This window comes from Pungitius pungitius, chromosome 2 (assembly GCF_949316345.1).
Source record: "Pungitius pungitius chromosome 2, fPunPun2.1, whole genome shotgun sequence".
NCBI lineage: Eukaryota > Metazoa > Chordata > Actinopteri > Perciformes > Gasterosteidae > Pungitius > Pungitius pungitius.
In genome coordinates, this window is record NC_084901.1 from 20435257 (window position 1) to 20453473 (window position 18217).

Sequence of the window (18217 nt, forward strand, 5' to 3'; positions counted from 1 at the left end):
TCCAATTTGTTTGAACAAATATAGAGAAACTCTGCTTTGAATGGGTGTCGGTATAATCTACTGAGAATGAACTGACCCTAGGGGATTGGACACAGAATTAAAACTGTGAGACCATTACTTGTGTTTCATTTATTCAAGCAGCCACCTGGATAAATGAGAAATGAGAGAGCAGAGAGAAGGTTTAGACAACGAGTGCCGGGTCACAAAGAGGCGCAAATGAGCACGGAGGAATCTAGCTGTTAAGTGATTGGGGGAATAGTTTAGTGGATTACTTGATTAGTAATTTGCCAGAAACAGTGTCACTCAGCAACAGTTATCGGCATTAATTCGGTCAGAATTTAATGATAAGAAAAAAAGGGGGGGGGAGGGGGGGTGTTTGAATGTTGGGTTGAACAAAACCTGTCACCTTGTGTTCTGGGAAACTGGGAATTGAAAAAAATTAGTTGTAGCCATGAACTTTAGAATTAGTCTCACATTAGTGTGGAGAACATCAACAAAACAAAATTCAACCATTCTTCAACAACTGGCAAAACAACTTTGCTTAGATCTAAAATTATGAATTTTCTCATGAATATCAAACTAAGCTCTTTGAAAGGAACACTGTTCCTTACTGAATGAGGCACAATTGAATATGCAAAGAGCCGATGTTCTTCACAACGGTGAAAAAGCAAAGAAGTAGAGACCAAGCGAGAAAAAAGCGTCCTCTTGAGGAGGACACTCCCATCTGTCTGATCCTATTTTAACATAAACCTCTCCCTGCTGACACCTCCTCTTTGTGCATGTGAACACGAGTTCACATGCACCGTCCCGCGTTCCCCCCTCTGAGTTCCAGGGTAAACGTCCCTCATAGCAGTCTCTTTGTGGGCAGACATCGGCGGTGGCTGCGACGTATGCCTCACATAATATTCTCTAATGAGACGAGCTCGACATGCCACCTGGAGCCTCCCCAGTGCCTGAAATGCGCCTTGCTCCATCTCTGCATCTTCATATGAACGCAGCAGACTTCATTCCTCTTACGGGAACGATTCTCCAGCCGCCGGGACGGAATAATAATAAAAACCTTCCCTGTTTTATAAGAAACATTCCATCTCTTTATTGTATTATATCTAAGAAACTGTACATCCAGCCGCCGCGCCAACAGGCTGCCTACAACCTCTGGCCCAGGATCAGTACCGCAGTCCGAGGATTGTCAGCCGGTGTATTTCCTAATTTTAATCCAGGTGAGCTAATGTGTGACAACGGGAGGAGCCTGAATCGTATCCGGGGCGTCTTGTGACCTTTAATTCCAGGATCTCTGTTTGGATGAATGGATATGAAGCGTGACACTAAGTTTTCATATATTCAACTGTGGCTTTGAGTGTGTGTGTGTGTGTGTACGATGGTGAAAGGGTTTTTGGCTACCGCGTGGAAAAGGATGAGCACCAGTGGGATGCAGAAAACAAAAGTGTAGTTGTTTATTCAGGGAACAGCCGTCTGTCCCTGGAGCCTATCTATTCTCTAGTGTGTGTGTGTGTGCATCTAAATGAACTCTGATAACCTCATTTTATTTTTGTTTGAGTGTGTGTTTGTGTGCCACCCAAGATATATGGTGCAAGTTCCTCACGGTTTCCTTTTGCCCATGAGCAACTTCGAGTCAAAATGTGAGACACATCCACCCCTTCATTCCTGTGAATGAATATTTAAAATTATTATTATTATTATTATAGAAGAAAACACAATTACACTGGCCTAAGATGTTTTGTGGCCACTAAGCCGCTGTGTCGTTATCGGTAAAACGAATAAGTAACGTTCAAGGTCAGACAAAAAGAAAAAGGACGTCTAAATGACCATTAATACTACTTATTAGACATTCATACTACTTTTCAAGCATTAATACTACCTTTCACAAGGTCCCACTAAAATGTGCCTGGGGTGTTGTCCAGTCAAATCTGGGAGTTAGGATTAGAGGAAACAAAAAATATAATTCATCCATATGTTGTTATTTTCGTGTGATGGTAATGCCAGTAAAATCCCCTTTGGTTGACCTCTGCAGGATTCACTTCCACACTTATTCTGTGTTGAGAACAACGAATGTCACAAAGTGAAATCAAACATGCAGAACGCAGGGCTTCGTTGTGAGGCGTCACGAGCCAAAAAGGTTGTGAACCACTGGCACATTTTTTAAATTAAAGAAGTGGAGCGCCTGTATTTCTAAAGGACTATAGGAGCAACTCTTCAGCTCTCCATCTGGTTGTGCTTAGAGTGTGGATGTGCCGGGGCGAGCGCTGATGGAGGTTGGGGAAATACACAGTGAGCCCTCGTGGAAAAGGATATCCCTCTCTTGGGTCTGCGTCACATGTCCAATATGTTGAAACCAGATGTTTCTTTCTCTGCGGCCGCTCCCATTTCGGCTCCGTTCTCACAGTGAACAATGAATCTGGGATTTTCCTTATCGGGTTTTTGGGTTCAACGTTTTACTTTTTTACTCCTCAATGCATAATTACGAAATGGATGTCGCTATGTCATTAACGTTGTTATTAGTGACATTCATTCAAAGGGTAACTCCATCCATTTGAAAGGAAGTAAATAACTGCCTTGATATTTCTGAAACCTGGATCATTCCCCATAACTTCCTCTTACCAAAAGGGGAGAGCCCTGCTGGGACATTTAACATTTTCCATAACCACAGGAACCGTCTGTGGTTAGACTGAACAATTAAGCAGAAACCCAAATAGTTTCTATTCTAGTTCTCCACTTGGGGAGGCTGCAGAATAGCAGCGATCATTCGAACCGACACCGACATTGTACATCACAAAAAAAAAAAAAAGACAGCAGCAGCAGCTATTAAGAGGGCAGAACATGAAATCAATACATAACATTATTCCTCCGGAGATATTATCCACATCGGTGCAACGGCTGAAAAAGATTTCTTAAATTCTGCGCTCTGAGGGTTTAGCTCCTCGTGGTTTGATATTTGTTTGTTAAATATTGAAACTTTATTTTTCTAGTTATTGTATTATTATTATTTATTAAAAAGTGATTGCTCTCTGGGGACAGTGAGGGCCTCTACTAGAATTGCTCCTCGGAAAACCTGAGGTTTTACTTTCGGACGGGACGGGTTGGACTCACAAAACATAATCCGTCCAAAAGGCGACACCCTGCGTCCCCAGATCCTCCTCTCAGAAGAGGAGTGTGTCCTTTGGGATCCAAATGGGAGAGGAAGCCCAGCAAAGCAGCGGGGCAGCCAGGCAATAGATGCCTTATGGAGGCAGATGATGCATCACAGGACACATCAGCATTCCTCTACACACCATTCGCCGTAAAGAACATACAAACTTCACTCATGCCTGAGTCTAGTTTCTGCCTTTGCTAACTCAAACACGGTCCCCCCGTAGAAATAAAACTGTCATCATTGGTGACGTGAAGCAGGCTCAGCGAGGCTCCACCCACAGTGGTGTGTCTGTCCAGCTGTCGGCCTGGATTAATCCGCTTGGCTGGAGGCGGGGAAAGACCATTCCATTCCAGGCTCACGTTGAATGAAACGGAGGAAAAGTTATAATGGTGTAATGAAAGCAGTCTGGCTCAGACATGCTCTTTTAATGATTGAGCATGAAAGTGAGATATTAAAATGCACTTAAAACCCTACATGCATAAAGCAAACAAGGGGGGGGGCTGCACTCTCGACTGTTTAGAGGTGAAACAAAGAAGCACAAACGGACTATGTTCAGCCGTGATGGAGAATCAATAACTAATCCACATGGATTACTGCGAAAGCACAAGGTGCTGTGGGAACACAACAGAAAAGGACTGTGGGACATCATCACGCAAAAGTGTTTGCCCGAGGAGCTCTGTGCCGACAGCAACGTCCGTGAGAAGCAACAGCAGAAACAAGAGGAGGAGATGCCAGGTTTAGCACAAAGTAGGTCTCAGCCAGGGCTGAGTGGTCTATAAAAAACAGAATTTATCAAATATCGCGGCATTGTTTGCCGCTAACCTTGAGCTTCATAGGCCGAGAAAAAGAGAGCGTTTGAGTGGATCTCTTCCCACATTTATATTTAAAATATACACTCACCGGCCACTTTATTAGGTACCCCATGCTAGTAACGGGTTGGACCCCCTTTTGCCTTCAGAACTGCCTCAATTCTTCGTGGCATAGATTCAACAAGGTGCTGGAAGCATTCCTCAGGGAGTTTGGTCCATATTGACATGATGGCATCACACAGTTGCCGCAGATTTGTCGGCTGCACATCCATGATGCGAATCTCCCGTTCCACCACATCCCAAAGATGCTCTATTGGATTGAGATCTGGTGATTGTGGAGGCCATTTGAGTACAGCAAACTCATTGTCATGTTCAAGAAACCAGTCTGAGATGATTCCAGCTTTATGACATGGCGCATTATCCTGCTGAAAGTAGCCATCAGAAGTTGGGTACATTGTGGTCATAAAGGGATGGACATGGTCAGCAACAATACTCAGGTAGGCGGTGGCGTTGCAACAATGCTCAATTGGTACCAAGGGGCCCAAAGAGTACCAAGAAAATATTCCCCACACCATGACACCACCACCACCAGCCTGAACCGTTGATACAAGGCAGGATGGATCCATGCTTTCATGTTGTAGACGCCAAATTCTGACCCTACCATCCGAATGTCGCAACAGAAATCGAGACTCATCAGACCAGGCAACGTTTTTCCAATCTTCTATTGTCCAATTTCGATGAGCTTGTGCAAATTGTAGCCTCAGTTTCCTGTTCTTAGCTGAAAGGAGTGGCACCCGGTGTGGTCTTCTGCTGCTGTAGCCCATCTGCCTCAAAGTTCGACGTACTGTGCGTTCAGAGATGCTCTTATGCCCACCTTGGTTGTAACGGGTGGTTATTTGAGTCACTGTTGCCCTTCTATCAGCTCGAACCAGTCTGGCCATTCTCCTCTGACCTCTGGCATCAACAAGGCATTTCCGCCCACAGAACTGCCGCTCACTGGATGTTTTTTCTTTTTCGGAGCATTCTCTGTAAACCCTAGAGATGGTTGTGCGTGAAAATCCCAGTAGATTAGCAGTTTCTGAAATACTCAGACCAGCCCTTCTGGCACCAACAATCATGCCACGTTCAAAGTCACTCAAATCACCTTTCTTCCCCATACTGATGCTCGGTTTGAACTGCAGGAGATTGTCTTGACAATGTCTACATGCCTAAATGCACTGAGTTCCCGCCATGTGATTGGCTGCTTAGAAATTAAGTGTTAACGAGCAGTTGGACAGGTGTACCTAATAAAGTGGCCGGTGAGTGTATGTACACACAGGTGTTTTTTTGGCTTGAGTGAAATATAAAATGCATAGGTGGAAACTCTAAGCCCGTGAGTAACATATTTAAAATTCCTTTAGAATACGCAGAGAACGAGAAGGAGCGAGCGAGAGAGAGACTTTTAACACTTAAAGTATCTTTCACTTATTTTCGCGGTTGGGGCCCAGAGGCGCATGTCAGTGTGACTCGGTTCGGACTGAGTGTGTGGAGGAGCTCAGCTCGGGGAAGAGCAGAGGAACACCGAGTGCTCCAATGTGTCTCGGCTGTAATGAGATATAAATGAGATGTAGGGTATATTAGGCTGGTGAGGGAGGCAGGGAGGTGGGATGCAGAAGAGGGAAAGGCAGGGAAACACCAGCTGTTGTTCCACATGATTCACTAGCGAAGCCACAGCTGATCTTGTAACCAAAATCTCTTTAGATTCGTAACCAGAATCTCTTTTTTTTTCCATGGGGGGGTTGGAGGGGAGACACTGCCTAGCCCAGACTCAAAGTAAAAATAAAGCCATTTTTAAGGGCCATCTGGTAATGGGATGCCACCGGCTGCAAATCGTCTGAGTGGAGGACAATGGAACCGAGGTCGATGCCATTCGTGTGAGCGAGGTCCAGGCTGCAGGAGTTGTGCGCGCTGGCACGGCTTAGTGGGAGAGGTCAAATTAGTTTGACCGGTGTTTTTTCCTGCTCGGACAAGCCAAAATGTCCATGGTGAAAAGAGCCCCATTCAATCTTACTCGATAGACGGGTCTCTTACTCGGTTTTCCCTTTCCGTTACACGAAGGCATTCCACAACAAACTGCAAGCACCTGGCTCTACGAATGACTGTGGGCCAGAGAGCTGGCGCTGGGTCTGAACACATGGGAGAGCGGTTTATGAGACCTTTCTTAGAGCAGACGTCTTGACTCGCCAAACACAGGTGCAGCAAATAACTTCACTAATTGCTGCGTTGGATTTTTATTTTTTTTGTGTGTGTGTTTGTGTGCCAGTTTCTGGGCTCTGCCGTGGTCGCATGCTGTTTCACCGGCGCGGCTTAATGACACACTTTAAAATGGAACTGAGCCCACCCTTAATGTCATTAGTAATACTATTTATTTTCCTGCTAGGGCGAGTTTAAAAAAAAAGGCCTAAAAGATCTGCAGATGCAATTCAAAAGGAGTGAGTTGGCACCTTCAGCCCACACTTATGTATGTATATATATATTTATTAATATATTCTTGGCACACACACACACACACCGGTGGATAGATGTTTGTGTCTATCCAGCTTTCACCTCAAACAATGGGTTTTATTACCACTTACGAAATCTCGCTCTCTCCTCAGTAGAAAGATTTTTGTTTACAGTCTCTAAAATGTGCCGGGCCTGAGTGAGCATGCATGTGCTCCTCTTAATATCTCTCAAGGAGTACACAGACACACACACATTTCAAATATGAAAGTGCATTTCAGCTAAGAAGTGGGAAGTGATTTATAAAAGGCTTTAGGGAAAAGCTTTCTACTGAGGAAAAAGAGACAAGACATGGCAGGATAACTCCTGAGTGACAGAGAGGGGGCGGGTGCTGCTGAGCCCAATGTTAAAGATAGCAGAGCAATAAGTGACAATGGGTGTCGTGGTTGCTGATCGGAGTACAGCGGCTCGAATTTGTGCTTAAAAAGGTGCCAACAATACCGGGGAAATACATTTCCATGCTTTAAAAGCCATAAACTGATGGTTCCCATGTGTTAAACATTTGCTATTCAACCAATGACAAGACTTTTTGTTACTGAGGGCTGAGCTCAGCACAATAGCCGACATATGCGCTATGAAATTGGAGAAATATATATGCTTTTGTCTTTGTGAGACAAAGCTCAAGTGGTTCAGCTTCAGCCGCTCCGTTTAGAGTTAAACGTCGTCAGCGGCAACGAATACGAAGTCTGCACGTGTCAGGCTTTTGGCGGATGCGGTACGGAAACACGTGACTGCGCTTGCAAAACAACATGCTGTTTTAAGTTGAAAGAAATGACCCACTGCGGTCTCACATGAGAATCCCCTTCCACAATAGCAAGTCAAGTTAATCCGTTTTTTTATGTGAATGACAGAATTAAAAGGATGTGTTTTAGAAAAACACCAAACTGCCTCTAGAAATGGATCCACTTTTAAAGTGTTTTTGAGGAATCCTTCACATAAAAAAATAACTTTGCTATGGCTTAAAAATAAAATAGCCAGAGGGGGAAAAACTCTTGCAGTGAAAATAAATTAAATTTAAATGATTGGACGGAGGAAAGGTGCCGTTCTGATGTGACTACACAACATCGAACTAACACTATAGGATGAATTCCTCAAAGCACAAATAATACACTTGTTACTGGGCAACCAAAATGCAGCAAAACCCTCAACTCGACTAAATCAAAGATATTGAGCTCATAACATCTGGATAGACATGACTGTAAATGAATGCCCGTATCCAATAACTGTCTAACATAATGCAACATAATTAGTCGGTGGAATATTGAAATGAACGTCCGACACCAAGGCGTCTGCGCTTGTGTTTTTTGTTGTTGTTGTCGTTGTGTGTTTGGTACCTGGCATGAGTTGCTGTCCGGTGATCCCGATGGGAGGCATCCCCAGGTTGTTCATGGCCGTTGCCCAGGGGTTGGGGTCGGACATGGGCATCGTCATCGAGTTGGAGTCCATTGTCATGTTGCAGATGCCTTCTGCACAAACGCACGAGGGGAAGAGAGAGAGGGGTCAGTGTCGCTGCTGTGACCCAAACATCATCATGATCAAAGGTCACGTCGGAGGGGGGAGACTCGCGCTGCGGTCAACACTGAGCCGAGGGGAGATTGCTTCCAACGGCGCGGTGCCGATGGTGGCGTCTCCAGCCCGAGGGGAGCCCACTGTGACCCCGGCAGTCGCTCTCGCACCAAAGAGGTTTCAGCAACGCTGTCATTAACAATCTGTTCGTCCTTGCTCACCGCTACCAGAGGTCTGAAGGCCCAGGCTTCTCCATGGCAACAACAAATAAAACATGGAGGATTATGGAACCATTTATTTTAAAAAAGCAAAGGGTTCATAGAGCTGCACAGAATGTACACTAATGGCAACTCCAGTGAAAGATCACAGCTTTCAGAGTAAAGAAAAACAATGCAGCGTTAAAGCAGATTATCACGGCATTGAGCATAGACATTTGCCGGGCGCTACGGTCCTAAACAGAGGAAAAACTGACAAATACAGACACACACAAACATGCACCGAAAACTCCCACAGTCATGGTTTCCTGCCAAGTGTTGCATAATTAATCATGCACATTTACAACCCCATAATAAAACCCCTTGCAGTAAAGTCAATATGAACGCATCTCGCATCTGCCGGCAGCTCGTTTCTCCCAGTCTGCGCCACATCTGTAACCTCTTTCCCTCTCTCACTCACTCTCCCCCCTCCCTCTCTCTGACAGACCTGTAAATGGCCGGCCGAGCCGCCCTCCTCTCCCCCCGGTGCCAGAGCTGACGGCACCGTTAGTAATGAGAAGCAACCCTGGTGACACTTCACACCTCGGCGGGTCTGCAGCAGAGCCGAGCGCGGGGGCGACGCTGCGTCCAACCGGGTGTCTCGCCTGCGCGGTCGCCCCTGTATCGGTATTCCTAGACTTTAAGACACACCTGGCGACGTGTAACGACGTTATTTGCCTCTCCGCCTTCCGCTCGGAGCTGCTAATTTCAGAGCTCGTCCGCCGCCACTGCCGCGGAGAGGCCTGATAAAAAATAAATAATAAAACCTCGCCCGTAAGCGTCTGTCGCCACGATAAATCTGCCGCTGAGGGCTTTCGAGGGCTTGTTAACTAACACAACCCTATTAACTGGGGACACTTTTGAGGGCTTGAAGGGAATGAAGGAGGAGAGGTTCATAGCGGTTTCATTGCGGTTTACAGGGCATTAAGTAGCATCACTGCAGTGCAACACACACACACACACACACACACACACACACACACACACACACACACACACACACACACACACACACACACACACACACACACACCCCTGCTCCCCTTTGATAAATAACAATATCCATGTGTCATAAGGCTATAGATGGATATATTTTACATTTCGCAAAATCTGTGTTGCTGTCATTGATTTAGGCTTCTTTTATTTCCTTAAAATCAACAGACATTTTGAAAAAATGTTATAGCAGTGTTATACAATGATATTGGATAAATTATATGAAGTTATATCGAATACTTTCATTGTTGATTGATATTTTGATTTGATTTTACATCAATAATCCGTTGACTGAATAAAATGTCTTAAAGCAGAGAAATTTCCCAGAGCACCAAATGACTGATAATTAGATGATGTGTTCGTCAATACCACCATGTCGTTTTTCTGATTCAAATCAATCAGAAAAGGTATTCTACCAGGATACGAATTATAACAGTGATACACCGTGACTGATTTCATCCTACTCCCTTGACGAGTAAGAGTAGTAACAAGCAGCCCCTATATGACTCTTAAGCCAAAGCTCCCCGTGTCCGTTTGTCCTCTCGTCTAATCTCCTGAACTGTGAGTGAAAACACAACAAGGGATCGGCCTTTGATTTGGAAATCATTCAAGGTCAACAGCTTTAGGAAGACATTCAGCAGAACTCAATTCTCTTCCTCCCCTGAGGGGGGGGGGGGGGGGGGGGGTGGAGTCCTTCTCGAACCGATATTCGTTTGACTGCCCGGGTCACGGGCGCTGGAGGCACGCCGTTAGCGGCGGGTCAGGTAAATTCCCCTGCATACCAAAACCCTCTCCTCCCCCCCCTCCCCCTCCCTCCGTTGCCTGTCCTGCATGCACTCAACAGCCAGCCAGTGTCTCTCTCACACAAACACACACAGTTCTGCACCATGAATCAATTATATTTGTCGGACTCGCAGCTCTGTCATTCACCGAGGGTCTTTGATTTTGGCGCGGCCAAAGTGACCTTGAGGGCAGGACTGCGCCTCGGCTTCCTTTAAGAAGGAACCATCCCGCACCGTCACATCGATAGCGAGGCCCGAGGGAGGAATAGCAAACAGCTGCTGAGAAAATCCACACAGTGATTCAGTCACGAGGAGGCAAACGCCCCGGCACACACACACACAAGTCAACCTTGCCACGGAGAAGGGGAATAGGATGCGGGGACGCTCCAGCCAATAAGGGAATCAACGTGGGTAAATCATTTGAACTGAAAACATTGGTTTAGCTGCTTTGAAGCCAATCGTCTGCGTGGAAAAGTGCCTAATTGATTCCCAGCAGCTCCTTGTTTATTCCAAGGTTAAATGTATCAGAGTTAGGTGAAAGCGATGCAGATGGATATTTTTTTTTTTTTAAAAGGCAAATTATTTTCACCTGTCGGTTCAGTTTAGCATGAGTACGAGATGTATCACTTCAAATTTCATGAACCGAACAACGTAATTAGTGTCTCTACTGGAAGGTCAACATTAAAGTCTTTTTCATTAAAGGCATTTTGTAGGTTGCAGTTGCCAAATCAAGACAATTAAATCAGCAAATTGACTGAACCTACTGTCAGATTTAGACACTGTTTATTACAAAGAACGTTACACATTTAAGGAACGGAGTATAATTGTGTAATAAAGTATGTCAATTTTAGAAACCACCATTGACCAGCCACCATTTTGATAACCTCTCAGTTGTTGCAAGTCCTTTTAAGCAAAGAATGGCAGAATTTGTATGTCTTCTGGTTCTCTTCTTCATTCATCAACAATATTTGCATTATAAAACAGTTGACGAAGCAACAGTTTGAATATAGACTTAGACTTTTAGAAATTATGCTATAATTTACAACATTCGACTCTACGCCAGTCTCACCATTTATTTCTGCTGCGATATTGCCCATGGCAATTAAAAAGATAGTGATTTTGATTTAGCTGGGGCCCACGCCAGCCCAAGGCTTTCCGGTTACTCACTCTCTGAGGGCTGTGAACGGCTTTTAGCTCCCCTAAAAGCTCCCCCAGGAGGCAGATAGGAAATTAAGTCATTTTAAGGCCCATTGGCTGCAAGACCCAACAGCAGGCAGAAAGACACTCGGGGCCATTTAGTCTAAAATGCACATGGTTTTAACAGCTAACTACAGGTTTATTACAGCCCCCGGAGAGGGAATCCAAGAGGGTTGCTAAAAAGATGAGAGTCGGCGACAACGGAAGAAAGGAAAGGTCACTTCGAACAGATGGATGTGATGCTGATGGGACAAAATTAAGTAGAAAGTAGAAAAGGGAAGAGACCTCAAATTCAACTTTCATCATTGCAGCAATGAATACGAGCACATGTACCTGATGAGTCATTAAAACCAAGTAGGAACGGGGAAAAAAAACTACAATTAGTGTACAAAATGTCATCGCTGATGTGGCTGAGTGGAAAGATGAGCTTACATTTACATTTGATGTGTGCCATCATCCATTTGTAAGGATGGAAAAAACGAATTCTCCCCAAGACGGCCTGCCGCTTTGACCCTAATCTTAAATGCAGGTTTCTTATGAGTGTTTCGGAGTAGAGAGGGACGTCAGAGGGGCACTTTGAGTGTCCTCTGGGGAGAATGAGTCCCATCACAATGTGGGGAAGAGCATAAGGATGAAAAGTATGCATCAGTAGAAAAACCCGGTTTAGAGGACCATTTGTGCAACTTTCCCCCTGCAGAATGGTATACAGCCTACCAAAACTAGAGAAGTGTGGCCTTACAGATAACTAGATCATTCTTCCATTACTTACGTGCCTAACATACACAAGCGTACACACACACAGACACACAAGCAGAGTCTGTTTAATAATGTATGACTGCCCTTCTCTCCACTTCTTTGATCTGTTAATTATGATTAAAATGGTAGGGGTCTGGTGATTAGATGTAGCACTGTGAAGAGTGCCCTGAGTGTTATACTACACCACATCTCATTTAGGAAAAGACGACAACAAAGTGAAGATGTAAAGATGACAGAAGTGGCCTCGAGACAGCCAACCCTCAGCGGAAATTGAGTTTGGACACATTTTCTCATTCACTGAGATAGATATAGATTTCTTCATATCTATTTAGATACATATATACATACATAGAAGAAAAAGTGTGAGAAACACCCGCTGCAATTTCTCTTTCAAGCTCCTCGATACGCTCTGATGAATAAATGTGCCAATAAAGAGTTGAGTTCAGAGAGGAAAAAGCAGCTCCTGCCAAGTCGGAGGCGGATGTTGACCACATGTCACAGCTCATCATGCAGCATGTTGGATGCAACTATGGAAAAGTGTTTGCTTTTGAGTGCTACTGCCTGGTTATATGACCATACAAAGGGCACACATGCCATACATTTGTCATGTAACCATCTGATATTCCATGAACGAGCCGTGAATTTGTCAGTTACAGTGTTATTGTTCTTTGGTCCTCAAAGACGTGAGGATTTACTTAACTTGTTTAGAATAAAACTCCACAGAAGTACCGGAATATTGCGAGCGTGATGAGGTCCTGCTTGTCAAAGTACACAAAATCCTACAAATCCAGGGCCTCATCACGATGTGATCAATTGCATTCTTTACCGGTTCCACTTAATAAATACATTTTATGTATAATACTTTGGGCTGCGCCGCAGGGAAGAGACGTGATCCTATGTTGACCCTTGATGAGTACAATGAGGATGTTTTAATATTTGTTATTTTCATCCCTTTACTTCGCCGTCTCAACGATGGTGATTTTCAGCAGCTCCCGCTGCCTCAGAGTGATGGAAAATAGAAATCAACCATCTATGCATTCATCCCAACAAATCGCCCACAGTGAGAGGGATTGAAGAACATACTAATGACCTGATAGCAAATTAAAGATGCTCTGTCATCACTCCAATGATCTTTAACTCTGCAACTACAGCTAGATGTCTAATTACAATTCCTTAGATTAGTTTAAACACTGGGCTTGCAGAATGCTGAGGACGGCTCTTTTTAAATACATCGCACCATTGCACACCCGCCAATGGCAACGCTACTGCCCCCGCCGACATGATAACCGCTTTATTTATCTAGGATTTTATTCTATTGTATATCAACGAGAGAGAAATAGAGAAACAGACGCAGGGCCTGGACATCAGCATTTATCTCCCCATCTCACTGAAGACTTCCCGCTGCAGAATGGTAAACAACCTCAATTCCTTTCGCTTTATCGCGGGATAGTTTATACAAATGGAGCGGAGGCATTTGTTTTGGTGTCAATGTTGTCGCGGGGGAACATCCGTTCCCGGTCACGAGCACGACTCTTGCCCTCCTTATCGGGCCGAGGGAGCCGACAGACAAGAAGCGATTACCCCGATAACGGGAGGAAGAGGGATGAAGGTGGACGAAAAAGGGAGAGCTCCCAAACCGAGCTGAGCTCACTCAGCACACATAACGCTATCAGAATAAACAAGACGTGCGGATTTCTGTGGAGCCTACAACGAACAAAGGATGCCTGTAATGTGCCTCTGGAATGTAAAGTGTCCTGCTGAGCTTGGACAGAGCAAAGTGATAATCAGATTTCGATCTCGACAGGGATTCGGGCCGTTTGGGAATTGGTGAGGACAACTCAAGGGTTATGCTGACGTGGCCTTGACCTGCACGCAGGATCGGGATCGACTCGGATCGGACCCGATTAGGGTTGAAGAGCTGCCAAACCAGGACCGTTCTTCCAGAACAAAGGTCAGAATGGATTTGCCGCTCCTGAGCCACAGCTCACAATGAAAAAATGCCCGAGATGGTTCATCTTACACTGTGAGCCGCAGTGTGAGCAGCGTCCTGGAGGGCTCCACACTCAGACTGATGAACTATTTTTCTAATCAAAGTGAAAGGGGATTTGGACTTCTTGTGTTCCTTCTTCACCAGCATTTCTGAAGCCGGGCACCAGACTATTCCTTTGGGAAAAGCTGTTCTCTTGAAGAGTCCTTAATTGGCAAGCCGAGCATCTAAAGATGCAGCACCTTTCCTGTGTGATGACGCATGCATTACGCATGTAAGAAGAAAAAAAATGAAGACATCACAACGCTAAATAAAAAAAGCCTCATGAATAAAATGAGCAGGCTTTAAATGAATGATTGAAAACTCGCCTAAGGCAGATGCTCAATCTTTCAAACACACACACAATCAGAAAAATAAGCAAAATATTTAGAATGTTTCTTGTATTTCTTAAATCTGCCACTTTCAATCAGTTAAACAGGTGAGCCAAAAAAATGATTGCAGCTTATAGCCGTTAAACACACAAATTGATCAGTTTGAATCTCTCCAATGCAATCATCAATAATGGAGGTGTCCTTAATAAAAGACACAGGTAACATCTACAAGCAGGTATTTTTAGAACGGATCTGAATGACGTAACTAAATACTTTCTCTTAAATGTGTGAGACTGGGGAGCTCTTAGAAATCGAGACAGTGGCGTTAATGAACACGCTTGCTTGCTGACACAGATGCTGACATCGAACTGACAGCAGTGAAGAGTCGCCCAATTACAGAGATGCAGATTTTTGTCTCACCTGCACAGCCGAGAAATCTGCGGGACAAACACTCTTTTGGTTATTTGAACATGCACAATGAATTACTGAAGCATTATATGACAAACAACCACATTGTCATTTTGATGGATTGTTGATCTAAACATGCAAAATGAACAAGGGAAAAAAAGCCATGTGAAATGTTTGTCATGTGCAAAAAATACATCTTTATTTACACTAAAAACAAAAACAACAACCCAGAATCCAACAGATCTCACCAGCGGGTGGGAGAAATGGTGTCTTATTTTAATGTGCAAATGATTCACAGCATCTATTCCCCTCTACTGGAGGGGGCAGATGAGTGACAGCGGCAGCAGCAGTGAATGTGAAATACATTTCTGATGGCCGAGCTGTCACATCAGTAAATACCGATTTGTGAGTAATGCAATCTTATCTAAGACACAGTGTGTTTGAGACGAGGAAGAAACCGACTCCATTACCGGAGCAACCATGGTAAGAGGAGGGAGGTAATTGGCTGTTTGATCATTTAAAGTTGTGCAAAAGGAAGAGATGAAACCTGGCCGTGTAATTTATGTGATACATGAGTGCATAAAAAGAAACGGCTTCAACCAGATGAACTACGTTTAGGCTTCTGTTTACACTGTGTACGCAACCAGGGATCAATAAAGCACCCCATTACTTTTATTAGATAACATGGACCAGTCGGAAATTAGCTTTGACACCGTGAACCTCATCAGCGCTTATCTCGGCGGGACTAGAAGTGGTAGGAGGAGCAGCATGGTGCTGTGCATGTGTTCAACATTAAATTATGAACAGGGCATAAAGGGTGCCACTAGCAACGGTTTTCCTTATCAATTAAACCGCCAGTTGTATACTTGATTGATTGTTGTTTAGTCAAAATGTCAATAAATGGTTAAACCTTACAATCACAGAGGACATTAGAAAAACAGTTGTCAGAATTTAGAAGTGGAACACATCATGTGAGGTATTAGTGCTGGAGAAATAGCTTGATTAATTAGCTGCTATAGTGATAAGTCTGACCGAGTAGTAGTACAGTAACATCCTCTTTGTTTGTCTTTGTTGCTTTGACCGTAACAGGCAAGTGGAGATCTAATGAATGCCTAGAAAAGCCCCTGCTTTCAGTGACACTATCAACACGTCCCCAGGAGTCCCATTTGACGAGTGACCAACACAACACTAGTCCAAATGGAGAAAAAAAAGGTCCAAAAGTGGTTGTGAAACCCGCGGGCCAGGCCCTGCGGCACTGAGGCCCGCAGGGCGTCCGGGCCCGAGTTTTCTAAACAGATCATCAGGGTCGACAGGGATAAATGCAACACTTACCAGGAGAACAGTCACAGATCACCTACTTCTAAACGGGGCCACACAGACTCCACACAACTCACGGGGAATTAAAACTGTCAATGGTAACTGCCTCCTAAAATAAAGCTATGACCAATACTAATATTAAATATTCCCCTAGAATCTAATATAGCAGAAATTGATATTAAAGATACGGTCAGATATCCATTAGCTTTAGTGAACATTAAAACTTAGGAAAATGTTATTGGAAAAAATTCCTGCAGTCAAGTATTCACCTGCAGCAAGTGAATACTTCCAAGGCAGCAAGGAGTAAAACCGTATAAACAAATACTATATATATATATATATAATTCTAATATGATAAACTCACAGGGGGGCTGAAGCTTTATATGAGCTAATCTACTGAGATTACCATGCTACTGAATTTAGATAAACATGGACAAGGTTAATGTAATAAGACTGCTAGGTCCATGTACATGCTATATTAATTTAACTCTCTCCCTCATCCATTATACATTCTGTTGGAACATGACTTATCGCAAGCAATTTGCATGACTTTCAGCTCTCCTGCGGGGCCGCCGCACACCAAACAACAAACTATTCTCAAAAGCAAAGCAAAAAAACAAGGGAAAGCAGAGACAAAAGCAGTGAGTAAAGGTGTTACAAGACAAAAAAAAAATCTATTAATTTTCAGGAAAAATAAAGTCTTGATTTACAGACTTCGTGGAGACATGAAGTGATTTGGTCAGAAAAGACATAAACAGGATCAAAGAGGCAGATGAAAGCAGTTAGAGTTCCTCGCCAACCTTCAGAGGTAATTCACACCGTTTTAATGAGGAAACTACACGAGAACATGATGCATTGGTGAAGAAACATAAAATAAATATCAGGGTCCATTTGATGGGAATGGACATTTATGCTACTCGTTCCAATCAAGACTTCCTCTGTCCAAAAATCTATTTGACCAATATTCTACTTGCAGGGATTGGACAAAGGGTTTTTAAACAAATAATTATGAACGATAAGAAGGAAATCAGTCTGAAGGCAGCTACTTGATGTGCAGATCGGTTTCAATTCTGCTGAGTATTTATTTCAGCCACACTTCATCCTGTCAGACGCTGGATGCGCACGTCTTTCTGTATCAGCGTCTCATCCGACAGGAAGTCTGACAAGTTCCCCTGATGCGTGTCGTTTGTTTAGAGGAGATACTTAAATGGAAAATGAGAGGCACCTTTTGCAAAAGGTAGATCTCAGGCTGTGGGTGGCGATACCCTGACAGGACGGGAGCAGTTTATCCTCTTGGTTGTATCGTAATAAAGCAGTCTTGTCTCTTCCTTGTTCTAAGGCTGTGTTACAGTGATGTGATGAGCAAGATGTATCAACCAAGCTAGAATACCCACATTACTGATAATTACTTGTTAACTTATCATCGTGAGAGTATTTTGTGAACGCACCAAAGATCCACCGTACAATATCTATGCTTTATAGATTGAATTATTTGGTAAAACATAAAGGAGATCAATTTTATTAATATGGCCCAGCGAGTATCTTTCCGGGTTTGAATAATGTTAGGTGGATTTATTCAATTACACATCTCTCTTTCTCACCATTTTAAAGGAAAGGTCTTCCCTCCTATGTGCAACAAAGGCCTCTTGGTGCATTTTCAGGTTGGCTCAGTCTCCCATAATGTATTTGAAATAAACTCTAAAAACAAAAAACAGAAGGCTGGCACACTGAGGATCCATAAAAACATTTGAAAGAATGCCCCGCCAACTGATGATGAATCACATCGGGGCTTGGAGGAGGAGAATAAAAAGGGAAAATCCTAAAGTTTTAGGGTGAAAACAATGAGTCAGATCCAAACCGTACTTTATACTATTGTACAGAGCCAGTGCGAATCCGATGGGAAAAGCAACAGTTGTGCAATATAATCGATCCAGCATGCTAGCGCTGAAGTGCAGTACGACACCTCGGTCTCAAGAGTTTCTCAGTCTTGGCTTTTTCCGGTTGATCAACCCGGGTGATCCAAAGCAGTTTCATTACCAAAAGGCCACAGTTACGTGTTCAAATCAAATTGAAAATAAAAACGGAAAAATTGCTTTTATTCATAAAACGATCTTTATCTTGACTAAGTTAGTACAAACATTCCTT

General features: G+C 43.8%; 2 protein-coding genes across 8 annotated transcripts in view; both read right to left on the reverse strand.

Annotated features, from left to right (window-relative positions):
• The window catches only part of LOC119211101 (large ribosomal subunit protein eL42), a 300484-nt gene that overhangs the window by 102206 nt on the left and 180061 nt on the right, over positions 1-18217 (reverse strand). The window lies entirely within an intron of this gene.
• The window catches only part of enox2 (ecto-NOX disulfide-thiol exchanger 2), a 118400-nt gene that overhangs the window by 30673 nt on the left and 69510 nt on the right, over positions 1-18217 (reverse strand). For all 7 annotated transcript variants that reach the window (XM_037460656.2, XM_062560591.1, XM_037460659.2 and 4 more), the window contains one exon: positions 7836-7967. In XM_037460656.2, the coding sequence (XP_037316553.2) occupies positions 7836-7967 (132 nt within the window). The remainder of the gene's footprint in view (positions 1-7835; positions 7968-18217) is intronic.